The sequence below is a fragment of the Schistocerca cancellata genome, chromosome 1 (genome assembly GCF_023864275.1).
Source record: "Schistocerca cancellata isolate TAMUIC-IGC-003103 chromosome 1, iqSchCanc2.1, whole genome shotgun sequence".
Classification (NCBI taxonomy): Eukaryota; Metazoa; Arthropoda; class Insecta; order Orthoptera; family Acrididae; genus Schistocerca; species Schistocerca cancellata.
The window spans coordinates 359,636,616-359,661,273 of record NC_064626.1 but is presented as its reverse complement, the minus strand read 5'-3'; the positions used below and the strand labels follow the sequence as shown (position 1 = coordinate 359,661,273).

Genomic DNA, 24,658 nt, shown 5'->3' with positions numbered 1-24,658 from the left:
GAGAGCAACAGGATGGGGAAGGGAAAACTGTTGAGTGTAGGGTGTGGGGACAGTGGGTTGCTGGAGATTGAGGCCAGGACGATTATGGGAGAGAAGTACATGTCACAAGGATAACACCCATCTGCGTTATTCAGAGAAGGTGCTGGAGGATGGAAGGATTCAGATGATCAGGATGTGATGCAGTCAGTGAAACTGGGCATGTTACGCTCAGCTGGATATTGTGCCACCGGGTAGTCATCCCTATTCTTGGCAACAGTTGGTGAGTCCCATTCATCCTGGTGAACAGCTGGCTGGTAGTCGTACTGACACAAACACCTGTGCAGTGTTTACAGCATTGTTGGTATATGATATGGCTGATTTCACAGGAGACCCAGCATCAGATACAGTAGGATAAGCCTGTGGCAGGACTGGAGTATGTAATATTATTGGATTTCAGCTACTTTGCATGTGAGATATTTGTCATTAAAGAAAAGGACAGCCAACGAGCTGTAGTTCGTAAAGATGCTAAGCATCACAGCGCGAGAGTAAAGAGATGAATTAATTTTTTTTTTTAATGTGTGCCTATACTAAGACACGCGTCCAGCGTTTAAATACTCTAAATAAACACTATGACCCACTGGGCTCAGATATTTAAAATTCATTGCTGCAGCGCTTGATAGCAAGAAGCTGCGAGACAGAAGAAAGAACAATCCATCTTTTGTCAAGAAATATTATAGAGACTTCATTATCCCTTGTATTTTTGGTCGTCAACATGTTAAGATGTAATGCATAGCATTGCTACAAGTTGTATTTTTATTTTGTGTAAAAACTATGTGAAACGACGAACAAACATTTCGGTAACTCGAGTGTGAATACAATGTACTTACGCACACACAAGGCATTTTATTTTAAGAAGGAATGGACTGACAAAGCAGCGATTATTGGACTGTGCCATCCACAAAATAAATATCAGATGTAAGTCATGCATTTATTGTATATTTGTCAATGTTTAGAAGTTTAATGCCAATTTGTTCAAAATATATTAATATTTTATGATGCAGTAATTTTCTACTTATTCTTTTCTTCCACTAATCAAAAATGATGTTCAAATTGTATATGAGCTTTGTTACAGGTTCGCTCTTTATCGAGGTGTCTCGATTGTATTTGGGAGACCACTAATGTATTCAACTTCTGATCTGTTAATCTTTCTGTTACAAAATTCCACTAATTTGTTTCATTTCCATTTTTATACTCAAATAAGTCCCTTAGGTATTTTCATTGAAGATTCTGTTGCGTGAAGGCAATCCGGGTCAAAAGGTCAATTATTCGCGTAATCAATCCGTACGTCTCCTGAACACAATCAAGAACCAACGCATCGGTGATCAATTAATAATCTCTCTCTCTTTTAAAGTCATATTTAAAAACAGCCACACAGGATAGCCATAAGTAAGCAATCTAGCGTTAGGTTGCATTTTGTCAGTAAATATTACCAACCAACAGTTACAGCATCACTATTATTATTTACTACTACTACTTATACAGAAAAGGCGAGTTCCTAATTCCAGAAATAGGAAGTGCTGGCTGTTTGGATTGTGCAGGTCTTGTGTCTTGGTCTGTCCCAGGGATATGATCCCTGTAGCAAGGGGCTGGGAGTGGTGGTGGCATAGAGATGGACTAAGACAATGTTTAGGCACGGTGGGTGACAGGACATCACTTTATAGGAGGGGTGTGAAGGATCAGGGCAATACTGGTTGAGGAGGTGGGCTTTCTTTTTTAGCCAGTTCTTGGGGGAAGAGGGAGGGGGGATATTGGGGAGGGGTAGAATATGGCACGAGAAATCTGTTTGTGGGATAGTGTCTGTCTGTGCACACCTTTGAGAGACTTTCAGCCTACTGGACAAGGGAGCTCATCACTGCAGATCCACTGTCTACTGGTGGCCAGGCTGTTTGGCAGGGAATTTCGGGTGTGGAAAGGATGGCACTGTCAAAATACAGGTACTGTTAATATTTAATCAGTTTAATGTGAACAGAATTGTCAACCTCCAGGATAGTGGTGCACTGGTTGGAGGAGGACCAGGTGAAGTGGATGGGAGAGACGGTGTTGAGGTTGTGAAGAAATGAAGATAGAGTGTCTTGGCCCTGAGCGTCGACCATGAACTATCATCAATTAATGTGAATCAGTTTAGGAGCTGGAAATTTTAAGAGACTAGGATGGTTTCCCATAGATAGCCCAAAAACATGTTGGCATTAGTAGGTGCTATTCAGGTACCCATGGCTGTGCTGTGGATTTGTTTATATAATCCACTTCAAAATATTTGTGAAACAGGATGTACGAGGATGTGCTGAAAAGTAATGTCTCTGAATCTTTTATGTAGACACTCTTCAAAGTTTTTGAAATAAAGCAAACATTATTAACATCCTTCATCTTTATTCTTCATGTGCAATTATTTATTTCTCAACATAGTCACCCTGGCAACAAACACATTTCTCCTGAAAAGAGACCAGTTCATTGATACAGTCACTGTAGAATGTTTGCTTTTGTTGACAGAGAAACAACTTCACCTCTGCTTGCATTGCTCCATCACTATGAAACTGAAGTCCTTGAAGGTGTTCTTTAAGTTTTGGAACCAGATGAAAATCGGGTGGGGTCAAGTCAGGGCTGTACAGAGGATGATCGATGAAAGTGAACCCAAGGCATCACTCTGATCCAGATGTTGCAGTGCTCATGTGTTGTCTGGCATTATGCTTAAGAACAGGGTGCTCCATGTGTGGACAAACTCTTTGAATTCAAAACTCTATTACAACATGATGTTTCTCATGCATCAGTCACACTGCCATGTTACATGCTACAATCGAGAGAGCCCTCTAGCAGCACAGGATTGCAACTTGTGTCAATGAAGCAGGAAAGTCGACCAAGTAATATGCACGATGTAACACCTCAATCAATATTGAGAAAAGAATAAAAAAATTCTAAGTAATTACTTTTCAGCACTCCCTTATAGGTGGTAACATGTATAAGAAATGATATGGTGGGTCTGGAGTCTAAAGGATTTTCAGAGAGGTAGTGGAGGTAGTGTGCGATAGCAGCAAGGCAACGAAAATCAGGGATGTTGGTGTACAGGGAGGTGGCACCCACAGGGACTCGTATGGATCCTGGAGATAAATGGGGGGAAGGGGAGAGATGTCTTAGGTCACCACTTCCCACCAACACTTATCCCCCTTATAGCGAACCCCTCGTCAATCCTTCATGGCACCCAGACACTGTCTAGCTGACCTTTTCAATGTATGATATCATCCGAAACTTCCTCCCAGCACTCACAAAATACAGAATGTAAGCAACACTTTCGTTAACCTTTCCACCAAAAACCTCAGTCCACAGAAGTTTCAGTCCTACCCAAAGGCCTCATCTTCAGCCTCACATTTAAGTACAACCAGGCTGGACTTGTCAAATACCTACTCTCCTGCTCCAGATCCACACAGTGGAAACACTTCTTTGCCACCAATCACAACAACCAAAGCCAGCTTAGTTCCAACAATGCCTCTTTCAGTTCATACCACCATGCAACCATGGTCTCCCCCCACCCTCCGCCCCAGCTAACTGCACCGTTGTCATCTTTCCTAAATTCCGTACCTCCAACTTTGCCTCACCATCCTTCCCCAAGTCCTTACCTAAGAGCACTAACCTTCCAGCAGAAGAAAGGACAGTTATACACAACCTGAAAACAGATCCTGACCTAATCATCCTCCGTCAAGACACAGACACTATCAGTGTCAAGACAACTAGCAGTGACTTTCTGACAGAAGATCTCCACGAAGTGTCTGACTTCTCCACTGACAGAGGCCCAATCCCAGAAGTCCAACATAACCTACAATCGCTACCGAAATCCACAGATCCCCAAGTCTATCTCCCTCCTCACCCCAACAACACCCCACACAGCCAACGTCTACATGATCTCCAAAATCCACAAATCCAACAATCCTGGACACCCCATTGTGGCTGATTATTGTGCTCCCACTGAAAGAATTTCCACTCTTGTTGGGAAACACCTCCAAACAATTGCCTAAAACATAGCCTCCCACATCAAAGATATTAACCTCTTCCTTCACTGACTCTCCACTGTCCCCCCACCCCTTTATCTCCTGTATTGCTACTCCTCACTGTTGATGTCATCTTCCAATACACTCACACCCATAGCCTTGCTGATATTGAACACTAACCTCTCTGAACATTCTTCCGACTTTAAACCCACCAGCTCATTCTTTATGTGAGGTGTAATCAAAAAACAAGAGGAATATTTTATTCTTAAGGAATCTTAATTCATCAACATCAACTTTGTCCCTCTCAAAGTAAACCTCTCAGATATAGTACTCTTGTGCTAGCACTTTTTCCAATCTTGGAAGCACTTCTGGCACCCACTTTTCATTGAAGTGCCCAACTTCTTTGGCAATTCAGTTTTTATTGCATCAGTGATGACAAAATAACTTCTTTTCATGGTTCTCTAGAGCCTCAGAAATAAAAAGAAGTCACAGGATGCCACACCCAACAAATACAGTGGCCGAGACAACATAACATTTTTGTTTTTTGCCAAGAAATCGTGAATAAGCATTGAGGAAACAGCAGGAGTATGATCCAACTACCAAAAGTAGTTTTGCCACAATTCTGGTCATTTTCTTTGAATTGATTCATACGAATGTGCTTAACTTCCAGACAGTATTCCTTATTGACCAAACGACCACAGAGCAGGAGCATATGATGCACTATCCCACTGAATCAAAGAAAATAGTGAGAAGAACCTTCACACGCAATTCAACTTGTCGAATTTTTTTTTGGTCTTGGCCTTTCAAGCAGTTTACAGTGGGATGATTGGGCCTTGGTTTCAATGTGGTACCCATCTACCCATGTTTCGTCATGTTCTTTAGAGGTTCTGGATCATTGTTGACTTCATTCAGCAGTTCCTGAGCGATGGCTATGTGATAGTCAAAATTCAACAATTTTGGACCAAATTTTGCTGCTACATGTCAAATGCAAAATATCTGGAAAATTGGTTGACGTGAGCCAAAGGGATATGCCAACATCATCAGCAACCCCTCTGATGGTGATATGGCGATTTTAAAGAGCCATTTTTTTTAGTTCTTCCACATTGTCATAAAGTATGTGATGTGAAAACTCACCGAGCACTCTAAAAAACATGTATAATCTTTTCAAATGTCAACAATAAACTAAATATTCAAAACAGCTAATATACAAACATACATCAGGAACATGTGCACCAACCAGATAAAAAATATTTGAAAATCAGATGTACAAAGCTCGTGAAATTTAAAAAAAATCCTGTTACTGTTTGATAGCACTTTGTACACCCTACCAACTATATCCTGACTCACAACCACTTTTCCTTAGAAGGAAACAAATCCGTGGCAGAGCCATGGGTGCCCACATGGGACGCTCCACTCTCTGATGTCAACCTGAAATGAGGAACATCCTGCTAAAGATCCATCCCACTCCTCCTAAAGTGGTGTTCCATCATCCATCCAACCTACGCAACATTCTAGTCCATTCCTGTGCCCCACTTACTCCCATTCTCTTGCCACAGGGATAATATCTCTGAGACAGACCAAGGTGCAAGACCTGCCCAATCCACCCACCCAGCAGTTACTAATCCAGTCCTGTCACAGGCTTATTCTACCTCCATCACCTGTGAAAACAGCCATGTCATATACCAGCTGTGCTGCAAAATCTTCACAGCCTTATTATGTTAATATGGTGTCCACCAGGATGAATAGTCACTGCCAAACTGTTGCCAAGAACAAAGTTGACCACCTGGAGGTACAACATCCAGCTGAGCATATCATGCCCAAATTCACAACCTGGTTCATCTGGATTTTTGCCTCTACCAGCAGCTTCTATGAACTATGCAGAAGGGAGTTATCCATGCAACAAATCCTTGACTCCCGTAAGCTGTAGCCCACTGTCTCCACATCCTAAACCCAACAGTTATCCTCTTCGTCCCTTCTGTCGCCCCCACATTACCTGCAGTGTGCGCCGCTCCCCACTGGTTCAATAACTGCTGTATTCTCTCTCTCTCTCTCTCTCTCTCTCTCTCTCTCTTTCCCCCACCCTCCCTCAACAAACCCCACCCAACACAACTGCCACCTCAACTGGCAGTGTGTTGTGTGGGTATGGGCTCACAAGCATGTGCATGCACTCACACACCTGTCAGTAACTCAATGCTTCTGGTTTTTGGTGAGTGGTCTCCTTTAATCCAAAAGTATTTGCAACAATAAAATATTTTACTGTGGAAGAACCACCATATCCATGAACCAAATCCTCTCCTCTTAAAAACTAATTGCAAAGATGTTAAGAAAAGTCATGGTAAGTTCAATAACCGACACTGTTCATCAAAGATCACCATATAAACTCTAAAAACAGTACCGCTAATTTAATGGAGGTGACCACTTAAAACAAAAGTGAAAAATATAACTTGAACATGGCCATATAAATTAATATAATAATCAAGAACACTTTTACATGTCCTAACAGTCGGTCACAAATTCGTGCTAAATTCAGTTAATTTTGGTGTAGGGAGTTGGGTGCAGTTTAATATCTTCTCACCATCGATCCAATCACAGATTACATTCACTTCAGGAATAAATTGTGCATTTTACACATAGCATAAAACAATGGTGCCAAAAATAGAAATATAAAGAAAACACTTTACATCGGTAGACCAAACATGAGCAGCAAACAGAAAGATGCAGAATTTCATGTAATAGGAGGAGAGATTAAGTGCATGATGACTTCCCACAATTTCCGAGATAGTTAAACTACAACCGGTGAGTAGCTTATATGGAAGTTGCATAATCTTTTGCTATTATGCTCACAGTATTCTATTAGGTCATACATAAAATCATACATAAAATTTATGTGAAAATGAAATTTGTTTCAGGAGCTCGGCAACAGATGCTATGAGAGTTGCCTTTTAAGTTTTTACAAATGACTGCTAGACAGTGCTGAAGTTTTAATATTTGTCATCTACTGTTCTTAAAAAGGGCAATTCAGAACTTGGGAAAGTTATTTGTTTAGACAGCATTTAAAGAATCAGTGTTGTGTAACAATGGAAAATTCACATGAAGGTTTTTGCTGAACTATGGTTTTATGATTTTTGTAATGGCCTAAATCAACAATGACATCTCGGAACACTTTGTTTAACTTTTGGTAACCAATCACTTTCAGAAAAGGAGGTTTATTGGTCTGCAGAATTTGCAGTTGTGCTTCAGCCAGTGATGAATTTCATGATGGTCAACCAAAATCATACATCACTTCAAAAAATATCGATGCTGCCCAACAATAGGAGAAGAGGCTTGTGACTTGCCGTGAGAGGAGGGCATCCGTGGACACGTTGAAGGCTGTGGTACATTCGATTTTGCTTGAAGATATAGGTGTGAAAGAGACCTGTCTATAGTGACGTTGCTTGAAGATATAGGTGTGAAAGAGACCTGTCTATAGTGATGCTCACATCAACTAGTGTGAGGAAATGCAGAATCGACATACAACATTATTACAGGAGGCAAAAATTGTACATATTTGTACACTTCGTTCACTGACGAGTCAGACTAAGTCAGTAACTAAGCTACAGTCAACTGTTTGGATGTTCCAAGATGAACCAAAATCAACAAAAGTGATATGTTCCACAGCGCTTTCATGGAAAACAAAATTGCTTGTTGCTTTGGATACACTCTTCACATCACAACCACTGCTTTAGGGGAGTGAAGGATAACTGATGGTGAATGGTATACAATAATTTGTTTGCCACAAGTTATCAATGAAATTAGTAATGAAAATGTCATGTCCTTCTTATTCCTAAAGAAATCTGTCATGTAACATGACATACAGTTGATTATTTGATAGAGAAAAATTTCTAATTAATACTTAATTGCCTATTTGACCCTGTTTATTGCCTGAAACATATTTTGTTCCCTAATGTCAAGCAAACTATGCTTAGACATTATATTCATCACATGAGAAATCTACTGAATCCTTTCAGAATCATGTTTTGTACTAGAATATGAGTGGATAAAACATTTCTAGGATTGTCTTGAATATGAGGAAAACCGTTTAAATTTCAAAGTTGAATGTAATGAGAAACAATCAAATGGATGGTAGGAAAAGGGAGTTTTTTCCCCGTTGTTTTTGTAAAAATTTGAAAGGTAGCATTCACACTGTAGAAAATGTATTTTATATTTAGAGAATGAGTGAGGATGACGCAATCAAGAATTAGTGCATTCACATTTGGTGCTGTGGTCATTGCTAATATCTTTCAGGAGGATTTTTGTTCAGTCAGGTTTTCAGTCAGATACTTGCCCATGGACAAGGGAGTCTGTATTTAATGCACTGCATACAAAGAAATTTGTAAATATACGTTCAGGAGGTCAAAATCAAGAGCCTGTAACTGGTGACAAAATACAACTCTACCAGGATGACCCAAAAATGAAGATAAGTTATGGATGCGTATCTTTTCTGATAATGCACTTTATGATAAAATTTTATAGTGCTAGGACTGTGGACAAAGTGCGATGTACACTTTCTTTACTGCCAGTAGACACTGCACCACAATCACACTTTAAAAAGGAAAGTCTGTACTGGACCTTAATGTCTTCACTGTGTATATCTTGATACGTATTACACCAACATAAGAAAAGAGAACAACCAAGGAAAACTAATAACTGAAACATAAATATTTACATAAATATTTACATTTCCACAGGCAATCTCGAAAGAAAAGGATTTAAAACTATTAGGTTTTTGATGAAAGCAGTCTCCATATTACCACATAGCCAAATTACTTGAAATTCCTAAAATTCAAATACCACTGAAATTTACACTAAACTGCCCCACCAAAGTAATCATCATATTTGCGAATGACGAACTGCAGCTGCAGTAGTAAGCATTTGGGTGTCTGTGCGGTTGTGTGTGTGAATGTGTGTACTTCCTGACACAAGATGACCCAGGGCTCAAAAGCTAGTTAATATGTCCTGCTGCATGTGTGTATGCATCACACATCACTCTGCGGAAGATGAGTGGTTGCCTTTTCTTTACTTTATGTAATACTTAGTTGACATGATATTGGTTCCATAACAATGTGGTTTTGAATGATTTGAGAAAACATGAACTGAAACGAAATCCAGCTAGGCCTTCCACTGGTGATATTTTTTCTACTTTTTTTTTTTTTTTCCTTGTACAACTAGAGGAGTGTGCAACTGATGTGGACCTACATGAGCATCAATAAAATGATTCTCTGAATACATGTTGCAAGAAGCTGGAGATGAGGATGACATTCCTTCTTTTCAAAGAATGAATGTTTCTTGATATAAGTTGTGGGGAGTCGTCTAAAAATATTAACTGTCATACTTTAATTAGCTGAATAAAAAAATCCAAAGGAAATTAATTTCACCAACACATGAGCAAGCCTTGCTGTGACATCAACAGACCTGATACTCTGATGTACCACCATCCTCCACAGCCAACCTTCAATAATTCAACGGTATCACCTTCATGCATGGAGACTTCACTATGCCCCATTGCACAGTAATCAGCCAGAGCTACATACCTACCTCCCTGTAAAAAAAACCAGTCAGTCAGGTATTGCAGAATGGCCCATTTCAGTTAATCTAAATACAAAACTAGAGTTTTGTTAGTACAGTAAATTACTAATTTGTATAGAAACTAAAGGTTGGAATATCAACAACATTAATTCTTAATTAGCACTTAAACCATGTCAGAAATGTCTCAAATCATTAATTTATTGAAAACTTGCAATTCATATTGACAGCTAAACTAGTACAGATGTAAATTTTACACAAGTGACTAGCAGAGGAAAGAAAATCAAGGCAGTGCATAATGTTACATTACAGATGACTTCCATCCACCGTGGCTTTAATTTGTTGACATGAGATATTTTATAACAATTCCTGCAGCACAGTTCTTATGATAATTTTTGAATAATGTACAGGGTGTTACAAAAAGGTACGGCGAAACTTCCAGGAAACATTCCTCACACACAAAGAAAGAAAATATGTTATGTGGACATGTGTCCGGAAATGCTTACTTTCCATGTTAGAGCTCATTTTATTACTTCTCTTCAAATCACATTAATCATGGAATGGAAACACACAGCAACAAAACGTACCAGCGTGACTTCAAACACTTTGTTACAGGAAATGTTCAAAATGTCCTTCGTTAGCGAGGATACATTCATCCACCCTCTGTCGCATGGAATCCCTGATGCGCTGATGCAGCCCTGGAGAATGGAATATTGTATCACAGCCGTCCACAATACGAGCATGAAGAGTCTCTACATTTGGTACCGGGGTTGCGTAGACAAGAGCTTTTAAATGCCCCCATAAATGAAAGCCAAGAGGGATGAGGTCAGGAGAGCGCGGAGGTCACAGAATTGGTCCGCCTCTACCAATCCATCGGTCACCGAATCTGTTGTTGAGAAGCGTACAAACACTTCGACTGAAACGTGCAGGAGCTCCATCGTGCATGAACCACATGTTGTGTAGTACTTGAAAAGGCACTTGTTCTAGCAGCACAGGTAGAGTATCCCGTATGAAATCATGATAACGTGCTCCATTGAGCGTAGGTGGAAGAACATGGGGCCCAATCAAGACATCACCAACAATGCCTGCCCAAACGTTCACAGAAAATCTGTGTTGATGACGTGATTGCACAACTGCGTGCAGATTCTCGTCGGCCCGCACATGTTGACTGTGAAAATTTACAATTTGATCACGTTGGAATGAAGCCTCATCTGTAAAGAGAACATTTGCACTGAAATGAGGATTGACACATTGTTGGATGAACCATTCGCAGAAGTATACCCGTGGAGGCCAATCAGCTGCTGATAGTGCCTGCACACGCTGTACATGGTACGGAAACAATTGGTTCTCCCGTAGCACTCTCCATACAGTGATGTGGCCAACATTACCTTGTACAGCAGCAACTTCTCTGACGCTGACATTAGGGTTAGCATCAACTGCACGAAGAATTGCCTCGTCCATTGCAGGTGTCCTTGTCGTTCTAGGTCTTCCCCAGTCGCGAGTCATAGGTTGGAATGTTCCGTGCTCCCTAAGGCGCCGATCAATTGCTTCGAATGTGTTCCTGTCAGGACACCTTCGTTCTGGAAATCTGTCTCGATACAAAAGTACCGCGCCACGGCTATTACCCCGTGCTAATCCATACATCAAATGGGCATCTGCCAACTCCGCATTTGTAAACATTGCACTGACTGCAAAACCACGTTCGTGATTAACACTAACCTGTTGATGCTACGTACTGATGTGCTTGATGCTAGTACTGTAGAGCAGTGAGTCACACGTCAACACAAGCACCGAAGTCAACATTACCTTCCTTCAATTGGGCCAACCGGCAGTGAATCGAGGAAGTACAGTACATACTGACGAAACTAAAATGAGCTCTAACATGGAAATTAAGCGTTTCCGGACACATGTCCACATAACATCTTTTCTTTATTTGTGTGTGAGGAATGTTTCCTGAAAGTTTGGCCGTACCTTTTTGTAACACCCCATATATTTTACTAAACTTTTTATTTCCTAGTCATCACAAAAACAAAGTGTCTACTATATAGCAAAAACTAACATTTTCCTTACAGCAGGCTCAAATTTAGTGCACAAATTTCTTCTTGATGTACAGAATGTATGTGTGTGTGTGTGTGTAGGAGGAATTGGGGGGGGGGGGGGGGGCACATGCGCCTGGTGTAAGAAAAATGTTAGTTTTTGCTATCCAATAGACTAAAAGGAATGGGATGACAGAATAGAATATAGAGATGAGAATTGTGTGCGTATTTGGAGATATATATAGACACAAAATTCTCATCCCTGTATTCTGTCATTCCCGTTCATTATTTATGGCTTGTGATAACACACCGCTAGACTGCCTCTTTTTGTGCAAACAGCCACTGGAGCTGGGAATGATCTTCACACCACGAACAAATACAATAAAATCTCTATAGCTCGAGTCTCTTTTTTTTTTTAAAAAAAAAAAAAAAGGTTGCAACGATCTACTTTCTTTTTTTTACTGACATGATAAATAATGAAAACATCACTGCAAAAGATAGATTGGGAGAGTACAGCTCAGTGACAAAGCAGACAACAATGCAATCAACACCGATGATTAGCTCGCTGCCCTGTTGCATGAACGTCTGTTGTCAGTATGGCACGAAATACCCCGAATGCTTCCGGTTGCTACTGATCAAAACTGGGAAGTTCATACACTGCTGTAGTTCCCGGTACCTGTACTGTACAGTGTTGTGTGTCGTTTTGTTTGTTGACTGTGTGTTCTGTTGTACACCTTACAAACATAAGTGCTATAACAAAAAAAGAGGAAATTTGTGCCTTTGCATCTAAAATTAGAAGCACTAAGATGATTCGACAAAGGAGAAACAATAAAAAAACTTGCTCTCGAATATCGTGTCAGTGACATTACTGTTGGTGACTGGCAAAGAAACCGACTTAAATTGGAACAGTTTTCTTCACAGAAATGCTCACACGAACCTCTCAATCAAAGAAGTATAAAGAAGTCAGACTTCGAAGAAACAAGTGAGGCATTGTTCATATGGTTTACCCAAGAGAGACAGAAGGGTGCTCTGATATCTGGCCCAATGTTACAAGAAAAAGCTTTGTTTTTCAGAAACCAGCTGCAGGAAGAAGATGACAACTTTGCCGCTAGTATCGACGGGTATTGCTACAGTCAATCCTGCATTCCAAAGACAACAAAAGCATTGCAGGAGCTTTGAAGCAAGTGACTTTGAAGGACGTCGTGTACTGGATTAGCGAATCTTGGAGCAAAATAAAGTGACACAATTTCTAAGTCATGGAGGAAAATTCTACAGGAAAGTATGTCAGACACAAAAACTGAAGATTTAGCAGATGAGGACGATCAACCATTGTGTAATTTAATCAGAAGATTGCCAGGGTGTGAAGAGGCAGAAGAGGTGGAAGTAGGCAAGTGGTTAAATTCGGACGAACAGTTGGAAGTGACAGACTCTTCTATAATTGACATGTTTAACATTCCATCGCAGTGTGAGAGTGATGAGGATGACGAGGCAGAGGCTGCACCAATGATGAGTCACACTGATGGCTACGCTGCTCTCGAGGCCGCCACATGTTACATAGAACAACAGCCTGAGGCGACACCAACTGACCTACTGCTCCTGAAACGCTGGCGTGACATTGCCGCGAGGAAACACTGCAGCTTCGCTAAACAAAAGACACTTCACTAATACTTGTATAAATAAATAATTATTGTTATTCTGCCAATGCAAATGCATGTGTAAATACTTTTATTTTAATAAAGTTCATATTTTGACCTGTATTACTTACAATTTCATAATATTTCTTTTTCCCATTTAAATTTCGATAGTCCGAGTATTCGATAGTTCGAAATGGTTCCGGTCCCGTTCACCTCGAACTATCGAGACTCTACTGCAGCAAAGGGTAAACAACAATGACACCACAATTCCGCCAATCTGAAGATAGTTATGGAGGCCAAAAACTGCCTCACCACAATACTAATGAAATGTTGCACTGTATTGAGTACTGCCAAAAAGGAACGAGCAAAGCCAACACAGGTTGAGCCCTAGCCCACACATGGCCTGCACACCTGTCCCACCTGAAGTTTAGCACACCATGGCCAGCCCCGTTCTACAACCTGATAGAATCCATTCCAGAACAGGCAACAATTTTATCGAGTTTTTGCGTATTTAAAGATGAGGCCAATAAATACTGTGTGGAATAAACATTGAGAATAGCTTTGTATGAAACTATCTTGTTGTTCAAGCTGCATCATGTCTAAGTTAAAACATGAAGTTTCGAAGATATTCACCATTACCTTCTGACAAAGAAGTTGGTAAATGTATTCAAAAGATCAAGTTTTAACTTGGCTCTTGAATACCAAGAGAATTTTTTTACATGGATTCTGTAGCTATAGATTCCCAAAACCATATGAAAAATGACCTGATGAATGTTAAGAGAAAATCAGACACATACTACATGAACAGTACAGCAAAATAGTCCCCATATAGGAGTGACAGCTTTCACACTGCAAACAAGAATAGAGATATTGAACTGTTGAGAAGTGTTGTTCCTGGTTGCATGAAGCAACTGAATGGCCTGTTTGTTGAGAACTGATTTGAGGCAGGCTTTTGAGGTATGATCAAAGAGTAACGGGAATTTTTTAAATTTGCAGGCTTCATACATCTGGTTTTCAAATATTTTTTATCTTGCTGCTACACTTTTTCCTGAGGTATGTTTGCATTTTCAGCTGTTTTGATATCCAGTTTAGTTTCTACAGTCGAAAAGGTTGTACATGTTTTGTGGTGCTCAGCAAATTTTACTTTAAAAATGGTGGATCAAAGAATTTGCATTAAATTTTGCTTGATAAGTGGAATAAAGTGCAGCAACACACCTGAAATGTTGACTGTGGCTTTTGATGAATCTACTACGCTTAAGACAAGAATTAATAAGTGGTATAAATGTTACAATGAGAGTCTAGAAGATGATGACTGCCCTGGACACTCCAGCACATCAGTTACTTTATGACAATGTGGAACAAGTGCAGAAAATGGTGCTGGAAAATTGCCGAACCATAATCAGAGTGGTACTGATGATGTTGGCATTTCCTTTGGCTCATGCCATGCAATTTTTTACAATGTTTTGGGTATTTTATGTGTATCAGAAAATTCTGTTCTGAAACTGTTGAATTTCGATCAAAAACAACATTGAATAGTCATCGCTCAGTAATTGCTGAATGAAGTCAACAATGATCCAGAACCTCTGAAGAACGTTATAACAGGTGATGAAACATTGGTATATGGGTATGACGTCCAAACAAAGGCACAATTGTCCCAATGGAAACTGCATCAAGAGCCAAGACTGAAAAAAAATCCAAAAGTTCGATCATATGTGAAGGTTCTTCTCATTGTTTTCATCAATTCAAAGAGATAGTACATCACAAGTTCCTGTCTTATGGTCGTACAACTGGTAAGGAATCCTATCTGGAAGTTGTGCACCATTCGTGTTGTAATGGGAAACCCTCCTCGAGCACTGCCCCCACCCCCCCCCCCCCCACCTCCTCCTTTGTAGAAATACGTGATACCAAAAGGTATTTTAACTCTTGCATAGGTGAACATTGTCGGCTGTTTCACTGAAAGAAATTCATTTGATTTGTATACGATGTATTATATTTCAGGCTAAAATGTATAAAAAGAAATTAATTTGGTACAATAGATATGTACAGCTGAAATTACTCTTCTTTTAGAAATATTTGAAATTACGGAATTTCTGGCATACCTAAAAATTTGTATTATTAATTGCACAATCTAATGTGAATTATTAAATTTATTTCTGGATTCATTTATAAGATGATAATATAATTTGGTAAAGATTCTACAATGGCAGTTCAATAAGTAATGCAACACATTTTTTTTCTCAGCCAATTTTGGTTGAAAAAACCGGAAATTTCTTGTGGAATATTTTCAAACATTCCCGCTTCGTCTCGTATAGTTTCATTGACTTCCGACAGGTGGCAGCGCTGTACGGAGCTGTTAAAATGGCGTCTGTAATGGATGTGCGTTGCAAACAACGGGCAGTGATCGAGTTTCTTTTGGCGGAAAACCAGGGCATCGCAGATATTCATAGGCGCTTGCAGAATGTCTACGGTGATCTGGCAGTGGACAAAAGCACGGTGAGTCGTTGGGCAAAGTGTGTGTCATCATCGCCGCAAGGTCAAGCAAGACTGTCTGATCTCCCGCGTGCAGGCCGGCCGTGCACAGCTGTGACTCCTGCAATGGCGGAGCGTGTGAATACACCCGTTCGAGATGATCGACGGATCACCATCAAACAACTCAGTGCTCAACTTGACATCTCTGTTGGTAGTGCTGTCACAATTGTTCACAAAAATCTGAACGAACTTCTCCTTCTTCATGACAACGCAAGACCTCACACAAGTCTTCGCACCCGAGAGGAGCTCACAAAACTTCAGTGGACTGTTCTTCCTCATGCACCCTACAGCCCCGATCTCGCACCGTCAGATTTCCATATGTTTGGCCCAATGAAAGACGCAATCCGTGGGAGGCACTATGCGGATGATGAAGAAGTTATTGATGCAGTACGATGTTGGCTCCGACATCGACCAGTGGAATGGTACCGTGCAGGCATACAGGCCCTCATTTCAAGGTGGCGTAAGGCCGTAGCATTGAATGGAGATTACGTTGAAAAATAGTGTTGTGTAGCTAAAAGATTGGGGAATAACCTGGTGTATTTCAATTCTGAATAAAACAACCCCTGTTTCAGAAAAAAAATGTGTAGCATTACTTATTGAACTGCCCTCGTACCTTTGTTGAGGAAGTTTGTAACTCTTTTGCTTTCTAAACTCTTTGGAATATTGTTAGTACCGCAAAATGTACGCAGTAGTAGTGTGCCTGCCTCTGAAGGAAACAGATGTGTTTTTATGATTGACACTAAGAATGTAATTTTCAGTGTGATAGAAGTGGAAATTGTAAAGACTGTGTGATACTGAAAAATACGACAAAGCTAAAATTCAAGAGTAATACAGGCAAAACTTCATCTGGAACCCACTAAGCCAAATTTCAGCCGCAAGAACACACCCCTAGACGCAGGAACTGCAGCCAGAAACAAGAAAAAATGAAGATAAGTAAACTGTTTTTCTCTTGTAAGTCTTACGCCTCTCGAAGCTTTTGAAACTAATGAAGACACTAAGAAAAATTTAATAGTGATGTATGGGAGGGTAAGATTTCGAATGTGGCCATCAGCTGTGATCATTTGACTGATAATGAAGTTTTGTCTATTGCAGAAAAAAAAAAAAAAAAAAGTTGTGTCAATTGCCAATCACTCGAAGAAAGAAGACCCTAGGACTACCCAATAAATTTGTATCAACAGTGACAAGATACTATGAACAAAGACGGACCAGATGAATTGAATGAGAACTTTAAATCTACAATGAAGGACATTAATTGGGGGGGGGGGGGGGGGGGGGAGAATACAAACTAGTTGTGAATTTTTTTTTTTTCTTGTGGACTCATGATTGCTAGGAAAATGAATAGAGGCGAGGGTAGTGAGGATGAAATGAAAGCTGTAGGACCCAGCCTAGGTATGTTTGAACCAAGTGAAAGTGTAGTCAGCAAAGAAACAGTGAAAACTCATATTTTGCAGTTGATTTTAGCAAAATTAGAGGAGATGAAGATAGACAACAATAGCAAATTTCGTGTAGTTAATGATCAGGTTTACAGAAATAAAAACAGATAGCAATAGCAAATGTAGTGCAGTGAATGAGCAGTTAACTGAAATAAGGACAGACAATGATAGCAAATTTACTTCACTACAAGGACAATTTAATGACCTAAAAACTGAAAACAATAGTAAAATGGACACGGTACAATACCAACTAGACCAACCTAGTAATCAGGTTTCAGAGCTAAAAAATGGGTTGTCAGATGGATTAAAAAGTCACTGTCTTAGAAAATAAATTTATTGTTTCAGAAAATGAGTTAGTTGCCCAATCTGCAAATCAGGAGAAGAATGTTATTGATATCAGAGTTCAGCAGAAGGCCATAGAGGAAAAAATGAAGAGAACTTCAGTAGTTTTAAAGGTTGAAAAACAGTATGCTAAATTTCAGTAGTTCAGGAAAATTGTATTCACAAAAATCTTTATTCAACCAATGGTATTGCGTGGTCAGACATTCCAACCAAAAATTTTCCATCAGACAATTTACATCCAGTGAATTTTATGCACCACTGTAGAGATAATCTTCATTGATCCATTATGGAGTGTGGGACAACGGCTGGCATGTATTTCTTGATGCAATAATTTACCAACAGCCGCATGTATTGTAGAAATTTATTTTATAAACTTCTTATGTGCTACCAGTTTCGGCATTACATTGATGCCATCTTCAGGCCCCACACGTCATAGTCGTCAATGTAATGTCAAAACTGGTAGCACATAAGAAGTTTATAAAATAAATTTCTACAATAATATGGCTTTTGGTAAATTATTGCATCAAGAAAAACTATAGAGATAGTTTTGTGTTGGGCACGACTGATGATCAAAAAATTAAATTTGTTAAAAGATGGCTAGAAGGCGAAGCTCTGTCTTGGGCAAATCTAAATTTAAGTCAGCGGGAAACATATCCAAGTTTCAAAAAAAGGTTTTTAAATAAATTTTGGTCAGAACAACGAGGGAGAATTAAAAGCGAATTTCTGAATGGTCCAATTTATAGGAATAGGGGCAGTACCCTGAAAGAGTTTTGTAAGAATCAACTTACGGAATGAACACATCTTGACAAATCATTTTGCAATGACATTGATTGATGCACTAAAAATGAGATTACCAGAAAGTTTGCAGTGGGATTTAGTACATGGACCTGACGACTGCCTTGAACAATTTTTACAGTATGTTGATATGCTGGATAGGGCAGTATAAAGAAGCATGTATCATAATAATCGAAATGTTAGAGATCACAATGATAATAACTACAGAAATGGAGATAATGGTAATTTCTATCTGGGTCAAAATGGTAAGAGAGACAGAAATTTTGAACATCAGCAGAATAGGAATAATGGGTATAACAATGGGCAATTTAACAGGAGAAACAATCACAGAGCTAAATATTCGAGAAATGGCAGTCTGCCTCAGTGAAGGTCCTCAGTTCTGGGGCGAGGATACACAATAAGTACAGGACCCCCAATTTACACTTGCTGTTAGATAATAACAACAGTGTTAATAACGTGGCACAGGTATCTGAAGTTGAACAGAAGGAACATCAGACTTGCCATTCATGTTTTGACCAAAAGTTTTGAAATACTATGTTTAGTTATAGTGATGTAGATACTAATTACAAACCAGAATGTGAGAGTAATGAGAATTTTGATGTAGTGTTGTAATATTACCTTTCCACACATCATTATTAAATTTCTCTGTCTTTGCACAGATTCAAAAGCTTCGAGAGGTGTAAGATATACAAAAGAATAACTTTTCACTTATCTTCACTATCTCGTTGTCGTCGTTGATAGCTCAAAGTCTTGTATAGGAGTACATTCTTACAGTTGAAATTTAGATTTTGTAGGTTCTTAATGACCAAATAACTGATTTAGATTTGCCTGTATTATCCTTGAATTTTATTCTTTGCCACATCTTTCAACAACACACCATTTTTACATTCTCCACATAAAAAAACAATAATTACATTGTTGGTGACACACTTAGAAAACATCTACTTCCACTTTCTCCGGTACTCACATTATTCCAAAGAAGTTACACAGCAAGGGAGTTTATAAAATTTCTTTACCAAAGAAGAACCTTCACCAAATTATATCATTATTTTATACATAAATCCAGAAATAAATTTAATAACTAGAGTTAGACTGTACAATTAATAATATAAATTTTAAGAATACCAGAAATTTCATAATTTCAAATATTTTTAAAAGAAGAGAAATTTTAACTGTTAGTACATATCGACTGTAACATATTAATTTCTTTTTTTATACATTTTAGTCTGAAATATAATACATTGTATACAAAATCATATGAATTTTAGAATGTTAGAGGAGGGTGATTCATTATAGTGTGTACTGATGATTTCTTCTCTTGGTCAGCAAACAGCATTATTGACCTGTGTAAAACAGGTGATGGCTGTATTGGATCTGAATTAGAAGGTATTTTTGGTGTAGATGTGAATGAGAGCTGTGAAATAACTGAGGCTGGTAAATCTGAGATTGGTAGCTTATTGCAAATGCATGCGGGTGAGGTGTGTGACTTTGATGGTGAAGAGACTTGTGTTGTTGATGATCTTGTTGACAAAGTAATTTTGGAAGAATGTGACGATGATAACAATGATGATGACGATGATGATGATTATCAGGTGTTTGTGGAATTTAAGAACAATGAAGTTTCAGAGTTATTTACAAATACAGGTAAGGTAAGTGATTTTTGTGATCCCAGAGTCATGGAATACCAGTCCAGCCAAAGCAGTTTTTCATTAATGTCATGCAGACTAATGATCCAAGCAGTAAAGGTGAGTTATCTGTAAGCCTACAGAAGAAAGATGAAAACCCTTTGAAATTTGTTTGGAACCAGATTGATGATGACATAGATAAATGCACAGTCTGGAATAAGTTAACTGTAGTTAGTCAAAATTTGTATCCAAATTGGAGGAATGAAGTGAAAGAAGATCTAAGTAGGAAATGTAATTTTGGCAGTAATATGTTTTGTGTTCCTTTTGTAATAAGTGATGTTAGTTGTGCTGTGGGACCCATTCAGTGTGTTCAGTTTTTTTCCCTGACAACAAGAGTAACCAAACTAATGCCATGATACCAGTAAAAGTTGATAAAATCCTGCAAAAATAGTGTGGCTGTAGCATTTGATGAAATTGAAAATTATCTTTTACATGAAGTGTCTAATAACAGAGATGGTGATTCAGACTTTGGATGTCCTTACATTAAGATTGATCAGTGGGGAGGGAACTGTTTGTTTGATACAGGTAGCGCAATTTGTGGCATATCTGAACAATTTAGAGACAAAATCAAGTATAGTAAGAATTTTGTGGAAATGCCCATTGTATATGTAAAAATAAGAGGAGCTACTGGTATGCAAAGTGTGCACATAAAATGTCAAGTACTTTTAACATTTAGTATAGAGAACAATACTTACGAACATGAATGCATAATGATCTCTAGTCTAGAAGAAAATATACACTGTTAGTAGATTTATAAGACTATATAACTGTGTTTTGTTTGCCATGAATGTAATGTGCAAGATCATGCAGTTTCTAATGTTCGATCTTATCCAGTGACTGAGTTTAAATCTGTTTGTAGATTCATAGAACTATATAACTGTGTTTCATTTGTCTGGGATTTAGTATGTAAGATGATGTGATTGTTAGAGTTCTATCTTATTTATTGACTGAGTTAAAATCTATGATACACTATTTAATTTGTTCTATTATAGATTTGTGCTTTAGAATTTGATACACGTATGTCATGACACTAAATGAGTAGATCTTTTTGCAATCTTGAAACATGACAATATTCATAATCAGTACTGAAAAAATTAGGAATGGTACCTGAGCATATCTGTCCATTTTTTATTGCCGTCAACTCTGAATATTAATGTTTCATATGTAACACTTTTTAATCACAGCTGACATAAATCCCATACAATTGACTTTAAAAAATGACTAAGGACAGTATATCTTGTGTGATGTGAAGAAAGTACTGGACAGCATATTTAGTAAAATGTTTCACGATTTGATGTGAATGCAAGACAGAAAGTTACCTATCCGCTGGAGTGTGTGATGAGAACTCTAAGGAGGAAACTGAGAGACGTGGGTGGATCTACTCTCTACACTGCTGTATGGCTGTACCCCGCTGGACCAATCAACTTCCAGGAGATCATAGGAGCTACTCGAGCATCTGTCAACTAAATCAGTGTTGTGACTGATATTTGTGAATTGTTAGCCAAGACTGCTACAGACAGTGTTATTCAGGATAAATGTATACTTTTTCAAGTAGGGGGATTGACTTTCCAATACATTATGTAACTTTAAATCAGTACGTATTTTTTTATCAGTTGTAAATGAATCTTCTAGGTCTTTATGTATGTAGGTTAGTTTGTGTGGACATTCAGCAAATAGTGTGAAAGACATTTACCAGTATAGACAATATAACAAGATGTATGCGTATCTGCTTTCATATTCTGATTTTGGTTCTCAAGCTACTGGACTGAGTCATCATTCAAGCTAATTATGACTCTGTTTACTTGTATTTATCCTGAATATTGCAATATTGTATCTGGTTGGAACTTGAGTTGTGGACCGACTCATGCTTAGCTCTGTATTGGGTACTCCTGGTCTTCGTGACTGAGTGTCTGTGCTCAAGGAGAGTGGACAACCATTGTTTTAGGCTAGATGCTTCTTACAATTACCCTTTTCATATAATTGAACTTATTGATATGATTATGAATTTTATTTATTTTGTTGTGTCGAAACATTTTTTGCTGGTTTGTACCCAGTGTGGTTTGGATTCATGAGTCGATCCGCATATTGTGAACTTAGGCCCCAATATTTTTCCATTATTTTGTTCTTTAATGAAACAACGTATCCTTAAATACTATGGTTTATGTGGCTAAGTGAATCCTACTCATGATTGAGTATATTCTTCTGGTCTGTACCCACCGTTGTGAGTTTTTCAAGTTTGCTCACTCATCGTACACTTAGGCTCCGAAATTTTTCTCTTCTAAGATTCTGAAGGTTTGATTGTGGGGTTGTTAACTTACCAGTTGTAATTCTTGTAATTTACATTCTCTGTAATTATTTCTATAGTTTAGTGGTGAAATGTTTTAGTTGTGACCTTGTATTATTTGTCTTGTGACAGTATCTTCCACAGATCTGAAATCTGAGTACTATATCCTGCTATATGTATGGATTACAAGTTGTATAGTAGATATTTTTCATGTTTTCTGTAATATGTTGTGTATCAGGTACTTCTAAACATCTATATGCTATCATGGGCATCATTTTGTACACTGTTTGGCAAACCTTATAGTCTGTCACGAAATAGTATAAACCTAGAATTGCCTTTTTTTCTTTATAGAAATACGTGATATCAAAAAGTATTTTAAATCTTGCACAGGTGAACACTGTCGGCTGTTTCAGTGAAAGAATTTAATTTGATTTTGTATATGATGTATTATATTTCAGGCTAAAATGTATAAAAAGAAATTAATTTGCTACAATCGGTATGTACAGCTGAAATTACTCTTCTTTTAGAAATATTTGAAATTATGGAATTTCTGGCATACCTAAAAATTTGTATTATTAATTGCACAATCTAATGTGAATTATTAAATTTATTTCTAGATTCATTTATAAGATAATAATATAATTTGGTAAAGATTCTACTTTTGTTGAGGAATTTTGTAACTCTTTCGCTTTCTAAGCTCTTTGGAATATTGTTAGTACCGCAGAATGTAAGCAGTAGTAGTGCGCCTGCCTCTGATGGAAACAGATGTCTTTTTATGATTGACACTAAAAATGTAATTTTCGGTGTGATAGAAGTGGAAATTGTAAAGACTGTGTGATACTGAAAAATATGACAAAGAATAAAATTCAAGAGTAATACAGGCAAATCTTCATGAGTTATTTAGCTATTTGGAACCCACTAAGTCAACATTCAGCAAGAATGTACCCCTAGATGCGAGAACTGCAGCCAACAACAAGAGAAAATGAAGATAAGTAAAAAGTTTTTCTTTTGTAAATCTTACGCCTCTTGAAGTTTTTGAAGCTAATGAAGTCACTAAGAAAAATTCAATAGTGATATGTGGGAGGGTACAATTACAGCGGGAAGCAATCATGAGAAAACAACCAGAATTGTGGCAAAACCACTCATGGAAATTGTGTGATGAAAATGCTCCCACTCACACTTCAATGCTTGTTCACAATTTTTTGACAAAAACAAAACCATTATGTTGTCTCAGCCCACTGTATTTGCCGGACATGGTTCCCTGCTGAAGAGAAACATGAAAGGGGATCATTTTGCCACCACTGGAGGGGAAAAAAAAAAAAAAAGAATGACTGAAGGAGCTGAATACCATAACAAAAAGTGAAAAAGTGAGTGTTGAAGAAGAAGAACAAGAAGAAGAAGTTGATGATGACGAAAAAACAGAGTCTTTAAGAAACATGAAAATTCCCATTACTTTTTTAACACACCTCATATATTGGCATAAATGCACATTGGATGGGAAATACATGGCACAAATGTACAGCATGTGAGTTTGATCTGCATAGCATTCATTGCCGTTTAGTCCATTAAGCATAAGGAGATTAGCTATTCCATGAGCTAGACAGGAAGATAACGAAATCATATAAGCCTATGTATAAGAAAGTTCAATTTTTGCACTGTGCATCACTTGTGGCTCTTCTCGGGGCAGGAGTGCTCTTCACAATGATTGAGAAAGAAGAGGATAGTTAGTTTTTTTTACAAGGAAATATAAGGGTAGTGAAACAAAATAGCTTATGCAATACATGGAAACTAAATTTCATACAATCACTTAAAAGTATAAAAAGTGTGCAGATGAAGTAACTACTAATGTGAGTTTTTAAATACTTGTTATTTGGGAAACCAAAAAATTAGGAAAGTGTAAACACTGTATTCTTTGCTCTTTGCAAGTAAGTTGCAGAACAATTAAGTAACATCCAGGAAACCAAGAGATATGCCCATATGACTACTTTTAGGGGGGGGGGGGGGGGGTTTATCTTAAAATACTGCTACAAAAAACTGTTTCTGGAATTTTACTTCAAATGTTTTGGTGGGAAAGAAGCTACAAATGAATTACAAAATTAATGAAGTAATTGAGTCTTGGAGAGCATTATGACTGGAAATGATAATTACATGCACATGCTGAGTACTTTTACAAAAAAAATGAACTGAAGATTTCCACTTGGTTTTAGAAATTTTATCAATGGCTAAGTGTCCCAAATTCACCTGCTAAATCCTGTCTCTGTTTGCACACAATAAATATAAGCCCGTAAAACCAATTTAGTGAACAATCGAATCCACAGATAATGAAGTCCCATATACTGGTT

General features: G+C 38.2%; 1 protein-coding gene across 1 annotated transcript in view; it reads right to left on the bottom strand.

The window, feature by feature from the left end:
* LOC126174324 (guanine nucleotide exchange factor DBS-like) overlaps positions 1 to 24,658 on the bottom strand; it is a 377,138-nt gene that overhangs the window by 8,556 nt on the left and 343,924 nt on the right. The window contains exon 21 of the mRNA XM_049921026.1: positions 9,468 to 9,594. Coding sequence (XP_049776983.1) covers positions 9,468 to 9,594 — 127 coding nt within the window. The remainder of the gene's footprint in view (positions 1 to 9,467; positions 9,595 to 24,658) is intronic.